The 26,612-nt window shown below is 32.7% G+C and overlaps 1 protein-coding gene across 1 annotated transcript in view; it reads left to right on the top strand.

Moving 5' to 3' along the window:
• Positions 1-641: 641 nt before the first annotated feature.
• Hs6st (heparan sulfate 6-O-sulfotransferase) overlaps positions 642-26,612 on the top strand; it is a 278,735-nt gene continuing 252,764 nt past the window's right edge. Inside the window, exons 1-2 of the mRNA XM_073974201.1 lie at positions 642-1,393; positions 22,142-23,056. Coding sequence (XP_073830302.1) covers positions 22,598-23,056 — 459 coding nt within the window. The 5' untranslated portion in view covers positions 642-1,393; positions 22,142-22,597. The remainder of the gene's footprint in view (positions 1,394-22,141; positions 23,057-26,612) is intronic.

Genomic DNA, 26,612 nt, shown 5'->3' with positions numbered 1-26,612 from the left:
AAAATTTAAGATTATAGGTCTGTTAACCCCGCGATTATCGGTCTGTGAACTTCTTGAAGACATTCTTAAAAAAATCCACGATTATTGGTCTGTTAATCGTTCTAAAATATTAATAACATATTCCTCAAAAACCCCACAATTGTTGGTCTGGTAAATTTGCTTAAACAAACCACGAATATTGGTCTGTTAACCCCTTGAAAATGTTCTTAAAAATCCACTATTATTGCTCTGTTAACTCTTCAAAAAAACCACTCCTATTGGTCGGTCAATCTTTCAAAAATATTCTTCAAAAAATCTACGATTATTGGTCTGTTAACCACTTGAAAATAATCTTTAAAAAATCCACAGTTATTTGTCTGTTATCTGCTTAAAAATATATTTTTCAAAAGTCCACGTTTATTGGTCTGTTAACTCTTTAAAATATTCTTAAACAAATCCTCTCAAAATATTCTTTGAAAATTCTTTCACAAAATCTATAATAACCCTCTTAACTCTTGCACACTGTGCAATTCACTCAACCACAACATATTGCTTTGTGTAAAGCACCCACAATTTCGTGGCAACAAATCATCGTTGCGTTGCCAAACGTACAAAGTTGGCAATGCTGAATTGAGGAGAAAGATAAATGTTAAAGAACTGACAGTTTGTTTTTGACAGCTCGTGAGAAACGTTCAGAAAAATTCGACGGAAGAAATGTAGCGCAAGAATTTTTTATCTCGGAATATGTGCCGTCTCGTAAATGAAAGATATAAACAATCAGAAAATAATAAATAAAATAAATGTTGAATTTATTAATAATACGAGAGAAAAATGTTAATTATTTAATTCAACAAAAGGAATATGTGCGGGAGTTATCTATAAATAATGAAATAATGCGTCTTAATCTGGAAGAATTGTCAATTGTTCAATGGCAAAGTCTGTGAGATGATGAGGAGGTTGTTTGTGTTAAAAAAATGTTTGCCAATAAATCTCAAATGTTAAATAAGAAGAAAGAAATAAAATAAAAAAGAAAATAATAACGTAATGTGTCCTCCCTATAAAGAAGCTAAGAAAATGTTAATAATTTGTTTAATTGAATATTAAACAATAACAAAAAAATCAGTGCAAAATAAAAGCAACGACCAAAATAAAAGTAATGCGAATTTTGTGTTCAAAAAGCAAGGTGAAAGAATAAACGAAAGAGTGCAGCAAAACGAAAGAGATGAAAAAGTGTTAAACAAAATGTAAATAAACCACAAATTAGAACTTTTGTTATGGCCATAAATTTGTTATGTGTGTGCGTTTTGTTATAAACAAATGGAAAGGTGTCATTAATAATTTTGCGGTCTTTTGTGGTTGCCTTTTTATGGTTATTAGAATCTAACAAATAACAACAACGACGAAACTAACAAAGGTAACAAGAAATTCCTTTCACCAAAATTTAATTGAAATACAAAACGAATAAAAGATTTTAACAAAAAATCAACAACTACGTCAGAAATTGCTTCATTCAATAAATTCAAGGTGAAAGATATTTGGTGTGTGGTGCATGGAGGAGGGAGTTCTTTGGTTGTGCTATGTGTTGTGCTGTCTATGACCAGCCCCGTTTGTTCGTTCCCTGCTGCTCATAGTCAGAGTCTGTCTGTGCGTCGAATTTTATTAGTTTTGTCGTGCGGTTTTATGAGCTCATAAATTCACTGAGATGAGCAGCTGTTTGAGATGAAAATTAATAATAATAATAAAAAAACAAAAACAAAAAGTTAGTCAAAAGTTGAAATGTGTTGAAATTTTTTGTCTGTCAGCCAGTCAGTCCAGTCTCACCTTCAACTACGAGAGGGTCTCATAATTGTTGCTGTCATATAAAGTTTTTATGTTAATTTATCTTAAATAAGAACAAATTCCAATTGGTTTGGTTGCGTTAATGAAACATTTTGTACATTTTGTGACAATTGTATCTGTCTCATAACAACAGTGTTGTTAACGTGTGATCGATTGTCAAAAAACGCGGAATTTGAATAAGTTAGATATATTAAACCTGCATTTGAACGTATAATTTATTGTGGAATAACATACCTACATACATACAGTTAAATGGCTGTAATGAGAAATAATAAAAAATATAAAAACAAGTAAAAAAGTGTCAGTCGGCTTTGCCGATAGAGATATACCCTCAGCCAATGTGAAGTGAAACTTTCATCTACGGACAGATCGAATGTATTTAGGGTCTCTTAAGAATTTTGTGGCCCTTTTTGAACATTTGAACTTGCCAACAAAAATGTGAATTAGGAATTAACTGCACTAGGACACAAATGGGCCATTTTAGAAGTTAAACTAAATTTTGACAAATTATTAGGAGAACCAAAGTTCGGACCAAATTGGTTGCCCCATTCAAATGATATTGTCCTAGCATTTTAGTGAAATTTTTAAATATTGGGGAGAAGTACCGGAAGTTGTGAACCGGTATTGCCCCATGAAACTAAGTTTGGATAAAATATGACGAAGACCAAATCGGTTGAACAGTTCGAGAGTTACACTGTGCAACATTTTTAAGGTGATCTTGTGCAAACAATTCGAACTGAGGATTTTTTGAAAGTACAGACCCAAACGACAAGAAACCCTAATTGGGTTTTGTTGTGTCAGATACAGCTCGGATTTTATGGCCCCATCTAAACATGGTTAAATATTGAGTTTTTAAAGAAATTCGGGGCTATATCTCTGAAACCAATGCGAATATTCTTCTGACCTCTGAGGCAAATTTGTAGATAAGGACAAGAGTAAAATATTTGGAGAAACAATGAACTCGAAAAACTACATTTATTGCCTCAAATTTCAAAAGATATGTAAAAATTCCACAATAATTTTTATACATTTCGCAACGTATCTCCAAAACCGTTAATTTTTTCTGAATATTTCTGCAAATATTCCCTAGAATGTAATACACAACTCTTCAGAACATGTCATTGTTGTAAAATGCATCTATGCCGTTGTTTTCAGTACATTTTTTCAACGACGATTTAATAAAAATGTCAATAATGTAGAGAAATCCGAAATGCGAGAATAAACTGTTGATGTGAACTGTGTTCGAAATACGTGTTGTAAAAGATATAATGCAAAATACCACTGAAACAGCATGAAGTAAGCACTTTAGAGTTTCAGAATGTTTTAAAGAATTGTTGAGAACTTTATTTGGAAGATTTTTGCAACAGGTTACTTGGTTCAACTCCCAATAGTTTAGTCGATACTGACCAGAATTTCAGCAATTATGTAAAATTTTCTATATTTTATAGATTTTGATGCCCTAGATGGAGTTTTTCTTACGCGGTTTTTTTCAAAAGATAAGTTTTACTAGTTTAGGGCTACAATATTTATAAAGACAGCAAGGCCAAATTCATATTCGTTTCTGAGATAAAGGCCTGATAAATGCAAAAAAGTGTAGATTTAGCCCGATTTAGATGAGGCCATAAAATCCGAACTGGATCTGACCGGACAAAACCTTAATAGGGTTTTTATAGTCTAAATATGTACTTTCCAAAAATGCATACTAGAAGTTGTTTGCATTTTCAGTGTTGCATAGTGTTATCGTGGCTACCACACCTTTCGGGCTGTTTTCTTAAGAAATATGGACTTGCCCCTGAGAAAAACTTTTACCGTCGTAATGAAGGTAGCGAATGCAAATCGCTTCAACAAAAAACAAAGTGATTCGAGAGCAGGTCTTAAAGTGAACTTATCCGAAATTGAGTGTGAGAGGTACCAGAAGGAGTAGACAAATATGGTCCATATTCGAACCCGATCTATATCTGGTAGATATATTAGGATGTGTAAAGTATGGACCAAATCGGTCACACCCATCAAGAGTTATTGTGCGCACAATTTTTCCGAACATTTTTGAACTTTTGTGAGAGAGGTACCTGAAGGAGTGGACCGACATAGTTTATCTTCGAACTGACACCATGTTTTGACAAAATATTACGAAGGCCAAATTTTGGACCGAATTTGCAGATTCGTTCGAGATTTATCTTGCGCTCCAACCACTACACACGGTGTCATTGGGTTTTTTTGCAACTTTCAGGCTAATTCCTCAGGAAGTACGGACTTGCCCCTAATGAAACTTGTACCGTCGTATTGAGCACAGTGAATAAAAGTTGTTGCAACAAAAATCAAGGCGATTCGATAACAGGTCCTAAACTGAACTTTTCCGAAATTTTGTGATTGAGTCCATATTGGAACCTCATTTAAGTCTGGTAGAAATTTCACGATGTACAAAGTATGGGCCAAATCGGTTAATCCTTTCGAGAGCTATCGTGCGCACACATTTTCTGAACATTTTCGAACTTTTGTGGGGGAGGTACCGGAAGGAGTGGACCGATATAACCCATCTCCGAACTTAAACTAAGTTTGGTCAAAATATTACGAAAGCCAAAATTTGAACCGAATCGGTTCACCCGTTCGAGAGTTATCGTGCGCACCAGCCAGACAGACAGACTGACAGACGGACGGACATTGCTAAATCGACTCCAAATTGTCTGAAACGAGTTTCGTCCAAACATACTTGGGGTCTAAAACCGTTATTTCGATGAGGCACATTTTGCCCGTATGAAAGTGTATGTATATACCCTCGTTAGCATAAATGCTGAGGGTATAATGAAAAAAAAATTGATTATTCTACCAACTGGCGGAAAAATCTGAAATTTTTACCACAGGTAGCTCTTCTCGTCCTAACTACAAAAATATAAAGTTCTTCGGGGTGAAATTCATACTTCCCGAGATATGGGCTTTTAATGTTTCGTAAATTCTCTTATTTTTTAACGGATAATGACAATATGGGTACCATTGTAAAGCTTACAGAATACACTATCACATACAATACAATGTACCTATAAATAGCACGCATTCGGCCGGGAATTTACGACTTTATCATGGACAGGTGCAAATCTCGGGCACAGGAACAAAATGTTCTTTTAAATTGTAATTTTTTCCAAGTAGCCAGTCTTCGGCCGGGGTCTAACACTTTCTCCTATGGACAGGTGCAAATCTCGCCCCTCCCTCCCCCCACCCCCCGAAAAACTTTATATTTTTGTAATCAGGACGAGAAGATCTACCAGTTGTAAAAATGTCAGATTTTTTCGCCAGCTGGTAGAATAATCAATTTATGCCAAGAACTTTTTCCTTAGAAACTCCCACGTAAACTCAGAGCTAGCTATATATGTGAGGAAAAAATAAAGTTATTAAAGGGGATTTCTAAAAAAATTAAGAACAACAGTGGGTTTTTTAAAAATATTTTGATTGTGGTTCTTTTAAGAATCGCAGATTTTTGAAAAAAATATCTTTTTTTGATCAACAAAAATATTTTTTAAGGATCAGTAAGTAGGCTTTCGTGTGAGATTTTTTTCAAATAATATTAAGATATTTTAAGGAATTTTTTGAGCACAAAACGGCTGGGGACAAGCCACGGTAATGAGTTTTTGCACCTTGAGACCAATTTTTATACCCTCAGCATTTATGCTAACGAGGGTATATACACTTTCATAGGGGCAAAATGTGCCTCATCGAACTAATTGTTTTAGACCCCAAGTATGTTTGGACGATATGTGTTTCAGACAATTTGGAGTTGTTTTAGCAATGTCCGTCCATCTGTCTGTCTGGCTGGAGCGCACGATAACTCTCGAACGGATGCGATTTGGTCCAAAATTTGTCTTTCGCAATATTTTGTCCAAACTTAGTTTAAGTTCGAAGATGGGTTAAATCGGTCCACTCCTTCCGGTACCTCCCCCACAAAAGTTCGAACATGTTCGGAACATTTGTGCGCAAGATAGCTCTTGAAGGGAGTAACCGATTTGGTCCGTACTTTTCACATCTTTAAATCTCTACCAGACTTAGATGAGGTTCCAATATGGATTCCATCGATCCACTCCTTCGGGTACTTCTCCCACAAAATTTTGGGAAAAGTTCAGTTTAGGACCTGCTCTCGAATCGCTTTGATTTTTGCTGTAGCAACTTGTATTCACTGCCCCCCCGACGACTGTACAAGTTTCATCAGGGGCAAGTCCATACTTCCTGAGAAAATAGACTCAAAGTTGCAAAAAACTGCCATGACACCGTGTGTAGTGGTTGAAGCGCAAGATAACTCTCGAACGGATCTGCCAATTCGGTCCAAAAGTTGGCCTTCGCAATATTTTGTCCAAACTCAAGTTAAGTTCGATGATAATCTATATCGGTCCACTCCTTCAGGTACCTCCCCCACAAAAGTTCAAAAATGTTCGGAAAAATTTTGCGCGCGATAATTCTTGAATGAAGTGACCGATTCGGTCCATACTTTACACATCCTAATATATCATCTACCAGATATAGATCAGGTTTGAATACGAACCATATTTGTCCACTTCTTCGTGTACTTCCCACACAAAATTTTGGATAAATTCATTTTAAGACCTGCTCTCGAATCGCTTTGATTTTTGTGAAGCAACTTGAAATTCGAAGCCTCAATTGCGGCAGTAAAAAGTTTTTTCAGGGGCAAGTCCATACTTCTTGAGAAAACAGCCCGAAAGTTGTAAAAAGTCCCTATGACACCATATGTAGTGGCTGGAGGGCTCGAACCGAATGCTTCGTTCCTCCTCACTTTGGATATTGAATTATTTCTTCGAATATTAGATGAAATTCGAAGGTGGTGCTTATAGGTCCACTCCATCTGGTACCTCCCCCACAAAAGTTCGAAAATATTCGCTAAAATGGTATGCGCGATTTCTCATATACCTAGCAACCGATTTGGTCCAAACTTTGGATCTATAAATATTGTCGAAACTTAGTTTATGTTCAAATTTGGGCCAGATCTGTCCAATCATTGTGGTACCACCCATACAAATGTTCAACATTTTTGTGTGGTTCGAGGATCATTTGGACATTTTTACCGAAGGTTTACCTAGTGGCCCCGTTTACAGCGATATTATGTTTTTCGCAGGCTAGTGGGACAAAAAAGCCCTATCTATCGATATCCCCGCAAATTTTTTAAGCTTTAATCCGATCCATACTTTGGTCGGTGCATACGCCCAAATTTTGAAAACCCCCCGTAAATACATACGTTTTTTTTTTTTTTTTGGGAAAAAAGTATTTCAGTCCACACAGGTTGAGGGTATCACTAGGTATTTCTTGTTTTACTTGTTTCTTAAAAGGCATGCATTTTCGGTTGTGAATGAAATACCCTCACTAACAAAAAGTTAACTTCCGACATAATAAATGGTCTTAGCTCAATTCAATTTTACACAAAGTTAGCTGATACTATGGTTGAAACTTTTTTTAAGATTATTTGTAAATTTTAATGCAGTAAAGCCCTAATAAACATTTTCTTTTTTATTTCAAAAACTATAGATTGAAACAGCTTCTCCTTTCACAATGAATTTCCAGCGAACCCAAACATTTTGCCAGAATTCTAGTTTCTGCGAGAAATTAAATGCATAATTTAAGTGGAAAGATTCAAATTGAAAATGTAACGAATGTTCATTCATGTTTTCCAAAATATTCAATCAAATGTGAAAAAAATATTAGTTTTTAAATTCCAATAATTTGTAGGCATTTCAGGCATTTCCTTATTTTGTTTACAAACAAAAACAAATTTCTATGTGGTTGTTGTCGAGTTGTATTTGTTGTTGAATACTTTACCTTATTTATTGTACCATGGCTGTAAGGCATGGTAGAACAATTTAATGTAACAGCAATACTCATCGTATATTTGGGATATATAATTTTGAGAAAAAAATATATCATGCTTGTAACCTTGTAAAAATTTTAAAATTTTTTTAGTTCTGGAACACAACTTTTAATTTCTTCAAAAATCGTAATTTCTAATAAGAAAAAAATCATCTAATTGGCAACACTTGTATTTGTTTTGTCATGCTACTTGTTTACAATTTACCACCAAGAGAGGTGAAAAGGTGAATCTCAGTGAATGTGATTTTTTCTGTTACATTTTACATAGTGTGCTCGCTCAGCTGTTTTCTTTCATTTTCCTTTTTGTTGTGCCATTTATTGTTTTTGTTATCTTCTTTTGTTACAATTTTTTGTTGTTTCTATTTTTGTGGTGCTTCTTTGTAAAATTATTGAAATGCAAGCAAAAAGAGATGTAATTTTGTTTTATAAAGACATAAAAGGCATTTAACTCACTCGCTCCCCGACCCGATTTTATGTTCCTAAACCCCCCGACAAGGGAACAGGGAGTGGGAGCAAGTGCTCGCCTCAATGATTTTCTTCTTAGAATTAATTGCTTTGCAGACACATAAAATTGTGAAGATTTGCCGGTTGGAATTTGTGCTTCTATGTAGCCTCAGCCAGTCAGCCATGTGGAAATTGCATTGCATTGGATTTTTTCGTATGGATTTATAGATAGATTTGTTTAATTGGAGACATGAAATATCCATTTGTTTGTGCGCCACTATTCATTTACTGCTGGTATTTAGAAGCAATTCAAACAAATTGATAGGTGAGGGCAATGTTGCTTGCTTACACTTGTTGTGTACCTATGATGAATTACAAGCGAAGAAATTTAAACAATTGTTTCTTTGCAGCGTCAAAGAGGGCAATAATGATGCAATTTAAAGATTAGGCAAGGGTGGTTGGTTTACACGCACCACTCGGCTTTTTGTGAAAATTTTCAGAACATACCTATTGGTTTTTGTATCCTGATGAAAACAATATAAATTTATGTATTCGGGGAAAGTTCGGGCGAGATGTGGGCGTTTAAATATCCAATGAATCGGTGGAAGAAATTGCTATCAGAAAAGATTTTCCTAGGCGTTGCGTTTTAGATATGTCCATAGGTGAAAGTATTCAGCCACGACTAAAGGATGGCTATGTCATGAGACTTGAGGGCATTTCTGTAAAAATTTAAAATAAAAATCAAGCAAAAAGGAAACCACAGCTGAATGTCCTTAGCGTATGGCAGCACATGGATGGATAATGAACGGATCCCGAATTTTAAAAAGAAATAGCATTTTCGTAAGTGCCAGAAGAAACATTTTATCCGTTTGTGGGGTAGGTATCATAATAATTAGTCCACTGTCCAAAGATACAATCTACGCAGTCTAAACCATAATCATCTTTTACAACGTTTAGGCCATTATGTCAGGAAGGATGGAATTACGCACAAAAAAATTATGTCGTTGTTGTTGTTGTTGTAACAGTGTTTATTATTATGTTGTGTGTTCGTTCTTCTGTTCAATCTGGCTCTGGGTCTATCTCCAGTTCCAGGAAAGTGGCTGCTTCGATGGGATGTAACCACAGATACACTGGATTTAGATGAGTAGGTTTGGGTGGGCAGTTGAAAAGGTGTTTTGTGTCGTGCGGGCCCATGCCACATACTGGGCAGATGTCTTGCACGGCGCGGTCGATTTCAGCCCAATAAGAATTTAGGCGACTGCAATATCCCGAGCGTAGTTGAGCCAAAACTACTCTAGTTTGTCGTGGCAGCTGACGCTCCTCAGCTGCAATAGATGGGGGATGTATTTCGAGGATTTTATTCAAACTATAATTGCTTAAGGCCTTGGCAACTGCATCCGTGTAAATACTATTTAAACCTGCTTGATATGCTTGTTGATCTAGGGGTTCTCTCCTGTATCGTTGGACCTGTCCCTCTGGAGCATGGATATCCTTCCTGATCTGCCTGAATGTGTCGGGCCTACCCACAAGATGGTGATTGGGATGGCTCACACGGTAACATCCAAGCAGGTACTGCAACGAAAGCATCTCATTGTGTTGCTTTACTGGAAGAATCTTTGCCTCCTCATGTAGATGGTCCACAGAAGATTTGAGGAGGCACCCTGTTGCTGTTCTCAGCGCGGCATTTTGGCAAGTTTGAATCTTTTTCAAATTCGTATCACATAATCTCGGGGACCAGACTGGCGCTGCATAGCTTACCACTGACCGACCTATCGCGTTATATGTGGTCAACAAGGTTTCATTAACTGCACCCCAAGTGCTGCCGGCTAGGGACTTGAGGACCTTGTTCCTACTTTTCAGTTTGTCGCAGATAGCTGTGGCATGCGCGCACTACGTGAAAGTAGTGTCGAATGTGACCCCTAAAATTTTGGGGCAGTTTGTGGTCGGAATTCTGCTACATTCGACCATGACATTCTCTCCCAAACTGCGCTGTCCATGTGGTGAACTGAGTGGCTGTTGATTTTGTGGCGGAAATCCGCATATTCCTCGAATGGAAAAAGGTGGTAAGATCGGTTAAATAGTTGTTCAGCCTCTCACAAATGTCATCAGGATAGGTACCCTACGCCAGGATCATGCAATCATCCGCATACGTTACGATCTCGATGCCGTCTGGAGGGGGGCGGAATACAGGAGAGGTAGAGGTTAAACAGTTCCGGAGATATCACCCCACCTTGGGGAAATCCCTGTTTCACTCTACGGGGTTTGGACTTTTCACTTTTTGCTGGCGACAAGTTCAGAACTTTAGTGAGATAATCCACTCCCGGCTCATCCAGCTGCTTCAGCATTACCATGGAGATTCCATCAGGGCCCAACGCTTTGGATGATTTAGCGTTCCTGATGACATTGGCAACATCATCCATTGTAAACTGTGGTGGTTCCTCCTCGGCAGGAAGAGATCTGATGCGACGTAATACTCTTCTCTTCGCCCTGTCACTCTCGGGGTGCTCGACAAACTATCGATTGAAATTACTTGCGCACCACTTCGGGTCAGTCAACGTAACGTCGTCAAACGTGACTGAGGTCCTATCTTCCCTTCTTCCAGGGTTCGAGAGTGACTTAACCGTTGCCCACAATCCACCTATACCGGCTCCAATGTTGCAACTCTTCAGATGATTTAACCACGTGCTCCGCTTATTCTTGCCGACCAGCCTGTTAACTTCCAGTGTCAGCTCCCTGACTCTGGGGTCAGTGGGGTTGGTTCGACGAAGCTCATCACGCACATTTGCTAATCCCGTCGCCTCTGCTGGGAAGTTTGGTCTTACTTCGGGTATTCAACCAGCAGGGATATGGCGAGCGGCTGCAGCACTGATGATGTCTCGGAACGTCTTTTCCGCTACCCGAACATCAGAAGGATTGGGCAGTTCTCTGAAGCGGTGATTGGTGAACTCTCCGAAACCCGGCCAATCAGCTTTCTTATGATTGACGAATGTGCGGCGTTCAGGGGTAATGAAATCGGGTGGTCTGCTAATGGAGACAATTATGGGGAGATGGTCTGATTCAAGGCAAATGACGGGTTGCCAGGTAACGTCATTTGTCAGACCAGGTGACACGATGGTTATATCTGGCGAGCTGTGACACTCACCTCTAATTCTGGTAGGGGCGTCCTCATTGACCGTGCTGTCAATCTGCTCAGCCAGCGCTGTACCTCTCTGGTCGTTTCCGAGGGCCGAATGCCACATCTCATGATGCGCATATAACCCCACGGCAGCGGGATCTTTCGTACCGGATTGACTCGGAACTACACAACATCTTCGTTCCGGCCAGCGGCTGCCACCTCAGTGTACATATGTACATGTAGGAATGGAACGACGTAGTACATCTTAGAATTGGATCTAATTTTGGGAGTCAGTCCTTTCGATTGTTGTCATCATCGCTCATCTGTGAGGGCTTTTATACGGCGTAGCACACACCTCTTCGGTCTATCGCTCTCGGGATGCTCTATAAGTTGTGGGCAAAAATAACACACGCATCTCTTTAGACCTGTCACTCCGTTGGAAGGAACAGTCATTCTAACGTCCTTATTTCGCGGATTACATGGTGATTTAACCATTGCCCACAATTTACTGTCACAATGTTATATTGCTTCAGATATTCTAGCCATTTTTCCGGTTGATTCGTTTAAGAGTTATCATGCGCACCAGACAGATAGACGAACCGACAGAATTTAAGGGCAACGCAATGGAAAAATGTTCAAAATTGTCAGAATGCCGCCCTGAGAACTGCAACCGGGTACCTTCTCAGGCTGCCTCCTCTACATGGCATGCTTTCGTTGCAGTATTTGCTCGGGTGTTGACGTAAGAGCCATCCTAATAACCATATGGTGGGTAGGACTCCCCCCACCGAGGCATGTCAGCAGGTTCAATAATTGTTGATTTTTTAAAAAATGTTTCTTCAATAATCGTGGATTTTTTAAAAATATTTTTTTCAATAATCATTGATTTTTTAAAAAATATTTTTTCAATAATCGTGGATTTTTAAAAAATATTTTTTAAATAATCGTCGATTTTATAAAAAATATTTTTTAAATAATCGTCGATTTTATAAAAAATATTTTCTCAATAATCTTCGTATTTTATTTATTTTTTTTTCAAAAAACGCGGATTTTTTAAAAATAGTTTTTCAATAATTGTGGATTTTTTATAATATTTTTTTTTCAATAATCGTGGATTTTTTAAAATATTTTTTTTCAATAATCGTGTATTTTTTAAAATATTTTTTTTTCAATAATCGTGGATTTTTTTAATATTTTTCAATAATCATGGCTTTTTTAAAAACTAGCTTTTCAATAATCGTGGATTTTTAAAAAAATATTTTTTTCAATAATCGTGGATTTTTTAAAAAATATTTTTTTTTCAATAATCGTGGATTTTATAAAAAATATTTTTTTCAATAATCGTGTTTTTTTTAAATATTTTTTTCAATAAGCGTGGATTTTTTAAAAAATAGTTTTTATCAATAATCGTGGATTTTTTAAAAAATAGTTTTTATCAATAATCGTGGATTTTTTAAAAAATATTTTTTCAATAATCGTGGATTTGTTAAAAAATATCGTGGATTTTTTAAAAAATATTTTTTCAATAATCGTGGATTTGTTAAAAAATATCGTGGATTTTTTAAAAAATATTTTTTCAATAATCGTGGATTTTTTAAAAAATACTTTTTCAATAATCGTGGATTTTTTAAAAAATAATTTTTCAATAATCGTGAATTTTTTAGAAAATATTTTTTCAATAATCGTGGATTTTTTAAAAAATATTTTTTCAATAATCGTGGATTTTTTAAAAAATATGTTTTCAATAATCGTGGATTTTTTAAAAAATATTTTTTCAATAATCGTGGATTTTTTAAAAAATATTTTTTCAATAATCGTGGATTTATTAAAAAATATTTTTTCAATAATCGTGGATTTTTTAAAAATTTTTTTCAATAATCGTGGATTTTTTAAAAAATATGTTTTCAATAATCGTGGATTTTTTAAAAAACATGTTTTCAATAATCGTGGATTTTTTAAAAAATATTTTTGCAATAATCGTGGGTTTTTTAAAAAACATTTTTTTCAATAATCGTGGATTTTTTAACAAATATGTTTTCAATAATCGTGGATTTTTTAAAAAATGTTTTTCAGTAATCGTGGATTTTTTAAAAAATATTTTTCAATAATCGTAAATAATCGAATTATCGTGGATTTTTTAAAAAAATATTGTTTCAATAATCGTGGATTTCTTAAAAAATATTTTTCAATAATCGTAAAGTTTTTAAAAACTATTTGTTTTAATATTCGTGGATATTTTAAAAAATATTGTTTCAATATTAGTGGATTTTTTAAAAAATATTTTTTCAATAATCGTAAACTTTTGTAAGAAATATGTTTTCAATAATCGTGGATTTTTTAAAGAATATTTTTTTCAATAATGGTGGAGTTTTAAAAAATATTGTTTCTATAATCGTGGATTTTTAAAAAAACATTTTTTCAATAATCGTGGATTTTTAAAAAATATTATTTTAATAATCGTGGATTTTTAAAAAAACATTTTTTTCAATAATCGTGGATTTTTAAAAAATATTATTTTAATAATCGTGTATTTCTTAAATAATATTTTTTTCAATAATCGTGGATTTTTAAAAAAAGTTTTTCAGTAATCGTGGATTTTTTAAGAAAACACACTTACAAACATAAAATAAAACACTGTTACAACAACAAGGGACTGACAGAACTAAATCGACATCAAAATGCCTGACACGGATTTCGTCAAAACATATTGGGGTCCGAAACCATTGTTTCGATGAGTCACATTTTTATCGAAATTTTTATACGCTCCTTTGCCTAAAGCCTTAAATTGAACTGAACTCTCATATAACCATGGTTATACAATTTCTAAAGAAAATTCCAGACCTCATCATTTCCTTTGACTTCAGTGTCCCATAACACAGTCATTCGAAATTTAATTAATATTCTGTTTGAAACAGCTTTTGGGAAAATTTCATAGAAATGCTTTTGAACAGACGTTTTTAATAGAGACCAGAAGGATAGAAAGCCTGTGCGTTTAATCGACGTTGCCGAATGTGTTGCAGCCGTTTACAGCCAACCAACCACCCAATGATCCACTTTGTGTTAAAAAAAAAAAAAAAAAAAAACTTAAAATAAGAGCTAAAAACTTAATTTTACTTTGTGAGCGAAAATAAAAACGCTTAACAATTTTTTATTTACGGTTTATTGCACCAAAAACAAAAATATCCCTGAAAAACAATCATCACAGCTGAAATAGCATTTTAAAAACTGAATGAAAATTTGTAGTGAAAGAAAATGGGAAAACTTACCCAGTAAATATTTTTAAAATTTCTATCGGTTCCATAATGGCGAATTCTTCAATAACTTTATGAGTGCAACACAAGCAAAAGTATCAACATTTGTGAGAATTCTGCCAAGAGGACTGAAACAAGGATCTTCCTCAGTAGAAATTATCAATTCGCAGAAGTCTAAAAAAACCAATTGGACTAAAACTCGGACGAATTGTATTAATGGCTTGTTGCACTGAGGCGATTCGATTTCAAATTTGTTCGAATTACTACCAAATTTCTGTTTTTTGGGAAATATTTGATTAATTTTTCTCCTCAATCAAACAAAAATGTCTATATTAACACGGTTTTGGCAGTATGTAATTCGAATGAATTTGAATTCAAATCCCCTCAGTGAATCATATTAGAGAAAACGGACATAAATATTTCTCTATACGTAGCAATGATATCTTTGCTGGGACACAAACTGACCGAACAAACACGGTGGTAAAGCATTTACCGTTGTAGAGCATAGTTTAGTAATGAATGAAACACAACAATCCTGGATATTTTTTCAGGAATATCATAGTTTCATCCTTTTGAATACAGGAATGCAAAACAAAAAAACAGTATAAATTCATAGCTTTGTAGAAAGACTCATACACACCCATACACCAAACGAAATGAGTTCCATTTTTATTTGAGTGAATGTGATTCCTTTTTTTTTTTGGTTGAAAATGAAAAAAAAATTGAATGCTAAAAACAGAAAGTTATGCAAAAAAATAAGAGCTGAAAAGGGTATTTCCGGCTTTGTTTGGTAAATGCAATATTTGTTTTTTTGTTTATTTCAATGTAGGCATTCATTGTACCTTAGCAGGACAGACAAACATTTCTGTTAAAGGCAAAGGATTTGGAGTTTGAACTAAAAATTAATGAAATGAAAACATTTTGTTATTTTTCTTCAATTCATACAACGGTTTTTTTTTTTATCAGATTACATTGCCAACATGTTTTGTCATCGTCTGCGATGTGGAGACAGATACATAAAATAAGAGGCCGTAAAAATGAGTTCATGTCATGGACTACTTAAGGAATATTTGGAACACAGGGGATTTATGATTCTTTAGATTTGTGTTTTTTTTATTTATTTGATGTTTCCATTCCCACAAACGTGGATTTTTTAAGAAAACGTGTTGTGGTTTTTTTACTTTCTTTTCAACAAAGTTGTTTTTGAAAACTTTTTCGAAAATTTGGGTATTTTTACAGTGTTTTATTTAACTTGCCTTAGTGTGTGTTTAGTTCAAATCTGGTAACTCATTTTTAACACGGTTGCAGTTGACCAATCGAACTAAAACTTTGCACACTTCTCAGATTTGGATGACAATACACGAATATGAAATCAAAACCAATATTGGTCCATTTTTACAGTGTTTTATCTAATTTGCTTTTCAAATCTGGTAGCTCATTTTTCACATAGTTGCAGTTTACCAATCGAACTTAAAATTTGCACACTTTTTAGATTTGGATGACAATACATGAATATGAAATCAAAACTAATATTGGTCCAATCTTACAGTGTTTTTACGTTGTCTAACTTGACCCCCTTTTCAAATCTGGTAACTGATTTTTAACACGGTTGCAGTTGACCAATCGAACTAAAACTTTGCACACTTTTCAGATTTAGATGACAATACATGAATATGAAACCAAAACAAATATGGGTCCATTGTTTCCTATAGCCCCCATATAACGGTACCACCCGATTTCCGGTATTTTTCTTTTCAAATCTGGTAACTCGTTTTTCACGCAGTTGCAGGTGACCAATCGTACTGAAACTTTGCACACTTTTCAGATTTGGATGACAATAAATGAATATGAAATCAAAACTAATATTGGTCCATTCTTACAGTGTTTTTACGGTGTCTAACTTGACCCCCTTTTAAAATCTGGTAACTGATTTTTAGCACGGTTGCAGTTGACCAATCGAACTAACACTTTGCACATTTTTCAGATTTAGATGACAATACATGAATATAAAACCAAAATCAATATGGGTCCATTTTTTTTCCTATAGCCTCCATATAACGGTACCACCCGACTACTTCAGTTTTAGCCCGAATTTGCTGTAACTTGGCATTTGGAGTTCTCAATAGTCCAGGAACTTCCCCACTAAAAATTGTGGACGTAGGTCAAGGTTTAATATAGCATCCATTTAAATGTACACCCAATTTCAAGCATTTTAATCTACATTTTCTGCTCAAATGGACTGTAATTCGGCATTTGGGGATCTCAGTGGTCAAAAAATGTATTTACTAAAAAGTTAAAAATAAAAAATAATTTAAAAAAATTAAGTTTCAGTGTTTTATTTAGAAATGCACTTAAAACTAAAAAATAATTTGTCGCTTAGCCTCAATACATATATTCTTTCTCATGATAGAATCTCTAAAATAAAACGCTTGCCGTTTAATTTTGCCACCATTCCTAATTTAAATGCAAGCGTTTTATTTGAGAGATTCCATCATGAGAAAAAATATGTTTATTGAGGCTAAGCGACAAATTATTTTTTAGTTTTAAGTGCATTTCTAAATAAAACACTGAAACTAAATTTTTTTAAATTATTTTTTTTTAAAAATTTTTCTTCCAAAAATTGGAAACATTTTTTCATAAATTGGGGTTTTTTTAAATATTTTTTCTAGAATTAGTTATTTTTTTAATATTATTTTCAAAAAAAATGAATTTTTCAATTTATATGTTTTTAAATTTTTAAAAATACCTTTTTCAAAAATTGGGAATTTTGATTGCTTGATTGGAGTATTCCCGCATTAGCTCAACTTCATTTATTACCCTCTATTACAGAGAGTAATGTTTTTTCAAAACGAACTGACAGTGTTGCAAAATTTTTACTGATCGCTACCAATATCATGATTTTTTAATTTTTTTTCAAAAATTGGAAATTTTTTAAATATTATTTTAAAATGTGAGAATTATTTTAATATTTCTTTTTAAATTTGAAATTATTTTTTTTTAATTGGAAATTTTGTTAAAAACATTTTTTTAACAAATTGGGATTTTTTAAAAATACTTTTATAATTTTGTTAAAAGTATTTTTTTAACATATTGGGATTTTTTTAAAAATACTTTTTTTTTTGCAAAAATTAGTAATTTTTAATTTTATTTAGAAATTGATATTTTTTTAAACTATTTTCACAACAAATATGTTTTTCAAATCTTTAAATTTTGGAATTTTTTTCAACAGTTGGAAATCGTTTGAGGAATTTTTTTTTATAAAAATCTAGATTATTTATTGAAAAACTTTCCAAAAATTTTCAATGTCTAAAAAAAAGTTTGTTAAAAATCTGCAACGTTTTTTCAAAATCATACTTCAGATTTCGACTCTGAAAATATGTATATCTGAAATATATTTTTTAAAAAGTTGGGAAACGTGTTTGGTACTTGGGTATTTTTTAAACCCATTTCTTCCAAAAATTTATATTTTTTTCATAAATTGGGACTTATTTAACTTTTTTTAATTTTTTCTCAACATATTATTTATTCCGAAATTATTTTAAAATGTTATTTTTTTTTTCAAAAACTGGGAATTTTTTGAAGGTGAGAAAACCTTTGAATGTTTTTCCTCAAAAATTTGAAATTATTTTTTTTTTCAATTTGGGAATTTTGTAGATATTTGGTCTGTTCCAGTACTGCAAGAATCTACTATTTTTTACTATTTTTTTCTGATAACATAAAGGAAGGAATGTTATCGTAGTAAACAATAGTAGCTTCTTGCAGGTTTTGGAACAGAGCAAATATTTTGTTAACAAGACTAACAAAAACTAACAAGTTTTTTAAACTATTTTTTTTTCCAAAAAATTTTTAAATTTTTTTTAAAAACTTGTGATTTTTAAAAATATTATCACAATAAACATGTTTTTTCAAAACATTCCTTAAAAAATTTAGACATTTTTAAATTTATTCCAAAAATTGGAAATTGTTTGAAGAATATTTTTTTATAAAAATCTAGATTATTCATATAAGTTTCAAAAAATTTTCAATTTAAAAAAAACGTTTGTTCCCAGCAAAAATACTCATTACAAATTGGCCTACTTTCTCATTATTTTAACACGGGCATGTCATAGGGAGTAAGTACTTATTTTTTGGCACTTAAAAGTAAATCAATAAGTATTTAAATAAGTAGTTTCGACTTGAAGTAACCAGGGAGTAACTACTTATTTATCTACTTTTTAGTGGCCAAAAAATAAGTACTTACTCCCTATGACATGCCCGTGTTAAAATAATGAGAAAGTAGGCCAATTTGTAATGAGTATTTTTGCTGGGTTTACATAACAACCTGCAATATTTTTCAAAATCATACTTCAGTAGTGGGATTCTCTAACACATTTTTTGAGTTACCGACAAAAATCGGTAAAATTAAAACGCAAAATTATGAATGAAAAGTTTAAATAAAAGTTGACAACACTCTTGCTATCGGTAGAATTTTACGACTGCTTTTTATTCGTCGCTAACTTACCGAAAAACATCGGTAATTACCGAAATTATAAGCATTGTAATTTTACCGACAATTGTCGGTAACTCAAAAAATGAGTTAGAGAATCGCACTACAGATTTCGATTCAGAAATTATATCTGAAATCTATTAAACAATCGTGAATTCAAAAAAAAAAAAATCTTCAAAAATTGCGAATTAAAAGGAAAAGGATATTTTTTTTATCTATCTAAATCGGCAATATTTTTCAAAATCAGATTTCGATTCCGAAAATATATAAGAAATATATTTTTATTGAGGAAACGTGTTTTTTAAAAACTTTTTGAAAACTTTTCATCGAAAAATTAAAACTTTTTTAATTTTTTGTTTTTAAAATTAGGAATTTTTGCTCATTATTTTTTTTTTTTCCGAATTTAAAATTTTTAAAAATGTTTTTTTTCAAAAATTTGGATTTTTTTTAATTGGAGATTTTATAATTTATAAATGTGTGGGAATTCTTTTAAACGTTTTTTCTCAAAAATCTGAAATTATTTTTTTAAATTAAGTATTTTGTTAAAAATAATTTTTGGGAGTTTTTTTACATTCATTTTTTCCAAAAATTGGTAGTTTTTTTATTTTTTTTTTAGAAATTGGTGATATTTTATATTTTAAACACAACAAACATGTTTTTCAAATCATTTCTTACAAAATTTAGGAAATTTTGATTTTTTTCCAAAAATTGGAAACTTTTTGAAGAAATTTTTATATAAAAATCATGATTATTTAAAGAATAATGTTTAAACATCTTTCATTTTTTTAAAAAAAGGGTTGTTTACAACCTGCAATATTTTTCAAAATCATACTTCAGATTTCGATTCTGAAATTATATCTAAAATATATTTGGAAAAAATTGGGAAACATGTTTTTTAAAACTTGTTCGAAAACTTGGAAATTTTTTTTTCATAAATTGGGACTTATTTAACTTTTTTTAAATTAGGAATTTTTTCTCAATATATTTTTTATTCGGAAACATTTAAATTTTTTTTTCGAAAATTGGTATTTTTTTTGGTGATAATACCTTTAAACGTCTTTCCTCAAAAATATGAAATTTTTTTCTGTAATTTGGGAATTTTGTTAAAATTGCAACTGTTTTAATTTTTTTTTTCAAAAATTGTTACATTTTGTTCAGGAACTGGTGATTTTTTAAAAATATTATCACAATAAAATTTTTTTCAAATCATTCCTTACAAAAATTAGGATTTTTTAATGTTTTTTTTTCAAAAAATTTGACATTTTTTGAGGAATATTTTTTATAAAAAAAATTTTTATAAAAATTTTTCATTTTTTAAAAAAACGTTTGCAATATTTTTCAAAATCATACTTCAGATTTCGATTCTGAAATTATATCTGAAATATATTATGTATATTATAACAAATATTTTTAACAAATTGGAAAATAAAAAAAAATCGTTTTATAAGCAATAAAAATATGGCCACAAGAATATTTTTTTAAAAATTTTGATTAAAAAAATTGTTTTTCAAAGAATAAACATATTTTTTCTATAATCCGGAAATTTTTAAATAATAATAAATGTTTATATAATAATAACTGGATTTGGATTTTTTCAAAAATTTTGAATTTTTATAAAAAACAAATTCCAAATCGTGAATTTTACATTTTTTTCTCACAAATCATAGATTTAGTTTTAAAGACTCTTGTTTAATTTCCAAAATGTTTTTTTCACAATTCTTAAATTAAAAAAAAGTTTTCACAAATCGCGAGTTAAATAAATTCTCACAAATCAGGTGTTTTGATTGTTAATTTAATTTTTTTAAATAAATATTTTTTTCAGAAATTGTAGATTTTAAACATAATATTTTTTCACAAATCGTAATTTTTATTTTAAATACTTTTTCACAAATCGTAATTTAAAAAAAAAATGTTTTTTTTTTCGCAAATCTAAGATTATGTAAAAATATTTTTTTACTAATCGTAAATTTTTTAAGAAATATTTTTTCGCAAATCTTTGATTGTTTTAAAAAATATTTTTTTTCACAAATCGTTGATTTTTTAAAATGTTTTTTTTTTTTACATAACGTTGAATTTTTAAAAAAACATTTTTTCAGAAATCGTGGACTTATAAAATTGTTTTACCAATTAAAATATTTAATATATTTAAAAAAAAAATAATTTTTCACAAATCGTGAATTTAAAAAAATATATTTATTTTTAAAATAAATAATTTTTCACAAATCATGGATTTTTTTTAAAAAATATTTTTTCACAAACCATGCATTTTTTTAAAAAATACTTTTTCAAAAATCGTGGATATAAAATATGTTTTTAAAAAACCGTTTATGTTTTAAAATATATATTTCAAAAATCATGGATTTTTTAAAAAGTATTTTTTAAATAGTGGATTTTTTAACAAATATTTTTCAAAAATCGTGTATTTAAAAAAAAATATTTTTCAAAATTCGTGGATATCTTAAAAAAATATTTTATATAAATAAATCGTGGCTTTTTAAAAAATATTTTTTCAAGACCTTGGATTTTTAAAAAAATGATTTTTTTCACCTGGATTTAAAAAAAATCTTTTTTTACAAATCCCGAATTTTCTAAAAAGATATTTTTTTACAAATCCTATATTTTTTTTTTAAATTTTAACAAATAGTGTATTTTTTAAAAACATTTTTCACAAATGGTGAATTTTTTAAATAATATTTGTTCACATATGGTAAATTTAAAAAAAATATTTGTTTTCACAAATCCTGGATTTAAAAAATAACAAATCGTGGATTTAAAAACAATTAAAAAATCGTGAATTTAAAAAAATATATTTTTGCAAATCGTGATTTTTAAAAATATATTTTTACAAATCTTGGACATTGTAATTTTTTTTTCCAAAAATTGTGATTTTTTTAAAACATGTTTTTACAGATCGTGAATTTAAAAAATAAAATTCACAAATCGTGGATTAAAAAAAAAACTTGACAAATCGTGGATTTAAAAAATATTTTTTTTAATCTTGGTTTTTAAAAAGTAAAATAGTTGGGGGCCTTTTTTATACCAATGATCTACAAAAAGTGTTTAATTGCTTCACTGGGATTTTTAATAAATATTCTTAAGTGTTAATTTCTTATATCCACTCCATATTTCTATTTGTAATAAAAATCCTTTTTTTCTTTTTGTTTTCAGGAATGTCCACTGCCGTCGGAATTGAACAAAATCGCGCAAAAATAACAATTTTAAAACACCATGACTTCACTCACACAACTTATTTGAATTTTGAACAAAAACATTACCGATAAAAGCTCAACAAGAAATAAACATCAAATAAAAACTTTCACACCATCTTTAAATGCATATCCTCTTGGCTTATAGCCCTAAATTTCTTTCTTCACACACACAAAGAGAAAAGGAAAACCTTAACAAAAAATTCCATTAAATTCAAACCGCCGGCAGAGCTCCCCATTATCATCTTTTGCTTTTGATTTTGCTTTCATTTAAATGTTGTTTTTGTTATATCCTCCTCCTCAATGTGGCGTGTTGCGTGCGGTGGTGTTGGTGCTATCGTCCTTGCAACATTTTCTTTCCACACTTTTAAGTTTTAACATTTCATTGCGGCTCAATGGTTGATCTGGTTGTTGGATAATGCCTTTAACGCAAGGAAAAACGAATTCCATCAACAGTCATCGTAGTAGCATAGACAACAATAGCAGCAGTAGTAGCAACAGCAGTCGTCGTAGCAGTAAAACTGAGGATACAATAACAAACATCGGCAGCAACAACAACATTAGCGATAGCATCGTCATTCAATCTTGTGATACAAAGAATCTCAATCACATCCAGAGTAACAACAACAACAGCAACACTACCACGAACAATAACAACAGCAACAACAACAAAAATCTCGGCAACGTCATCAACGTCAAGGACATGCACAAAAACGTTTCAGTTCAAGTTGACAGTGATTTTGCTCTACTTTTACCACGCGGTGTTTATGAAATACAAAAAATGGAACCCCGTTCAAAAATACGAACAATTACTGCCATCTGCCTATTTTTGGCCATAGCTGGGATAATTGGTTTCGGTTATTTTTGTCAAGATCAGGTGAGTTTGAAAAAATACACTACTACTATTTTATAAAATAAATATTAAAGGCGACCTTAAGAATGATTTATTTTCTTTGGTAAGTTTAAGATATTTCCATCATCACATTTTGTAGGCGGGGACTAAGCAATTTTTTTAGTGAAGGCGTGGGGTTTTTTACTAATATGTTTTTAAGGACAATCCGGCATGAAAAGGTAGACTTTTTAAAAAATATTTTTTAAACGGCCCTTCGTCCTGAAAGCTTGGATATTTTAAAAAGTTTTTTTTTTCAAGGACCATTTGTCATGAAGGCGTTAATTTTTTTCCAATATTTTTTTCAGAGACTTTACGTTATGAAGCCGTAGATTATTTTAAAAGTAGGTTCTGATGATTCGTGAATTTTAAAAAAAATATATTTTTTTAATTTTGTTAGTTTTTAAAATTTTTTTCACAAATCGTAGATTTTTCAATTCGTGGATTCTTTAAAATTTGTTATACCCTTAGCATTTATGCTAAGGAGGGTATATACACTTTCATACGGGCAAAATGTGCCTATTCGAAATAATGGTTTTAGACCCCAAGTAAGTTTGGACGAAATGTGTTTCAGACAATTTGGAGTCGATTTAGTAATGTCCGTCCGTCTGTCTGTCTGTCTGTCTGTCCGTCTGTCCGTCTGTCCGTCTGTCTGTCTGGCTGGCTGGTGCGCACGATAACTCTCGAACGGATGAGCCGATTGGGTCCAAAATTTGGCTTTCGTAATATTTTGTCCAAACTTAGGATAAGTTCGAAGATGGGTTATATCGGTCCACTCCTTCCGGTACCTCTCCCACAAAAGTTCGAAAATGTTCGGAAAATTTGTGCGCACGATAACTCTTGAAGGGAGTAACCGATGTGGTCCATACTTTGCACATCGCGAAATTTTTACCAGACTTAGATGAGGTTACAATAAGGACTTAATCGGTCCACTCCTTCGGGTACCTCCCACACAAAATTTCAGAAAAGTTCAGTTTAGGACCAGCTCTCGAATCGCTTTTATTTTTGTTGATGCAACTTGCATTCGCTACCTCAATTACGATGGTAAAAGTTTTTAGGGGCAAGTCCATACTTCTTGAGCAAACAGCCCGAAGAGTGTAAAAACCCCCTATGGCACCATATGTTGTGGCTGGAGATCCACTTCCATAATGGTCAATGTCGATCAATTCCTTTTAGTACCTCCTCAGCAAAACTTTAGGTGCATTACGATAACTTTTAAATATAAGTCCCAAGACACAAACCACGCAGTTGGCAGAGCGTTAGCAGCGCATAACATTAAAGCTATTGCAAAATTGATTTTGCTACAAAATCGAATTTATTTACTCAATTCAACCTAAAAAGGATCAAAAAGGACACTTTTTACTAATTTCTATTGTTTACCAAGTAATCCCGGCTCTATGGTTATTTACAACCTGTATGTAATAACAGAAGTATAGCGGTAGGTCATTTGTGTACTACGTCCACAAGGACAATCCTGCAAGGACAAAATAGATACCAATGGAAAGCTCTTGAAGAGTAGCATCTACTGAAATAATAAAATATTCGAAAAGTTCAGCTAGTTTCCGAGTCATTTGACCATTTTGACGGTAACCCTTAGTCAGGACGATTATTCTAACTCCTGCGTCCGCAAGGACAATTCTGCATGGTAAAAAAGGGTACCAATGGAAAGCTCTTGAAGAGTAGAATCTACTGAAATAATAAAACAGTCGAAAAGTTCAGCTAGTTTTCAAGATATTTGACCATTTTGGGAGGTTACCCTTAGTCAGGACGATTATTCTAAGTCCTGCGTCCGCAGGGACAATTCTGCATGGTCAAAAAGGGTACCAATGGAAAGCTATTGATGAGTAGCATCTACTGAAATAATAAAACAGTCGAAAAGTTCAGCTAGCTTCCGAGTTATTTGACCATTTTGGCGGTAACCCTTAGTCAGGACGATTATTCTAACTCCTGCGTCCGCAAGGACAATTCTGCATGGTCAAAGAGGGTACTAACGGAAAGCTATTGATGAGTAGCATCTACTGAAATAATAAAACAGTCGAAAAGTTCAGCTAGTTTTCAAGATATTTGACCATTTTGGGAGGTTACCCTTAGTCAGGACGATTATTCTAACTCCTGCGTCCGCAGGGACAATTCTGCATGGTCAAAAAGGGTACCAATGGAAAGCTATTGATGAGTAGCATCTACTGAAATAATAAAACAGTCGAAAAGTTCAGCTAGCTTCCGAGTTATTTGACCATTTTGGCGGTAACCCTTAGTCAGGACGATTATTCTAACTCCTGCGTCCGCAAGGACAATTCTGCATGGTCAAAGAGGGTACTAACGGAAAGCTATTGATGAGTAGCATCTACTGAAATAATAAAACAGTCGAAAAGTTCAGCTAGTTTCCGAGTTATTTGACCATTTTGGCAGTAACCCTTAGTCAGGACGATTATTCTCACTCCTGCGTCCGCAAGGACAATTCTGCATGGTCAAAATGGGTACTAGTGGAAAGCTCTTGATGATTATCATCTACTGAAATAATAAAACAGTCGAAAAGTTCAGCTAGTTTCCGAGTTATTTGACCATTTTGGCGGTAACCCTTAGTCAGGACGATTATTCTAACTCCTGCGTCCGCAAGGACAATTCTGCATCGTCAAAGAGGGTACCAATGGAAAGCTCTTGAAGAGTAGCATCTAGTAAAATAATAAAACAGTTGCAAAGTTCGGCTAGTTTTCAAGATATTTGACCATTTTGGGAGGTTACCCTTAGTCAGGACGATTATTCTAACTCCTGCGTCCGCAAGGACAATTCTGCATGGTCAAAGAGGGTACCAATGGAATGCTATTGATGAGTATCATCTACTGAAATATTAAAACAGTCGAAAAGTTCAGCTAGTTTCCGAGTTATTTGACCATTTTGGCGGTAACCCTTAGTCAGGACGATTATTCTAACTCCTGCGTCCGCAAGGACAATTCTGCATGGTAAAAAAGGGTACCAATGGAAAGCTCTTGAAGAGTAGAATCTACTGAAATAATAAAACAGTCGAAAAGTTCAGCTAGTTTTCAAGATATTTGACCATTTTGGGAGGTTACCCTTAGTCAGGACGATTATTCTAAGTCCTGCGTCCGCAGGGACAATTCTGCATGGTCAAAAAGGGTACCAATGGAAAGCTATTGATGAGTAGCATCTACTGAAATAATAAAACAGTCGAAAAGTTCAGCTAGCTTCCGAGTTATTTGACCATTTTGGCGGTAACCCTTAGTCAGGACGATTATTCTAACTCCTGCGTCCGCAAGGACAATTCTGCATGGTCAAAAAGGGTACCAATGGAAAGCTATTGATGAGTAGCATCTACTGAAATAATAAAACAGTCGAAAAGTTCAGCTAGCTTCCGAGTTATTTGACCATTTTGGCGGTAACCCTTAGTCAGGACGATTATTCTAACTCCTGCGTCCGCAAGGACAATTCTGCATGGTCAAAGAGGGTACTAACGGAAAGCTATTGATGAGTAGCATCTACTGAAATAATAAAACAGTCGAAAAGTTCAGCTAGTTTCCGAGTTATT

This window comes from Musca autumnalis, unplaced genomic scaffold, assembly GCF_047663935.1.
Source record: "Musca autumnalis isolate F117 unplaced genomic scaffold, ASM4766393v1 scaffold_1, whole genome shotgun sequence".
Taxonomy (NCBI): Eukaryota; Metazoa; Arthropoda; class Insecta; order Diptera; family Muscidae; genus Musca; species Musca autumnalis.
Note: the sequence above shows the minus strand (reverse complement) of the source record. Positions and strands in the feature narration are given on the sequence as shown.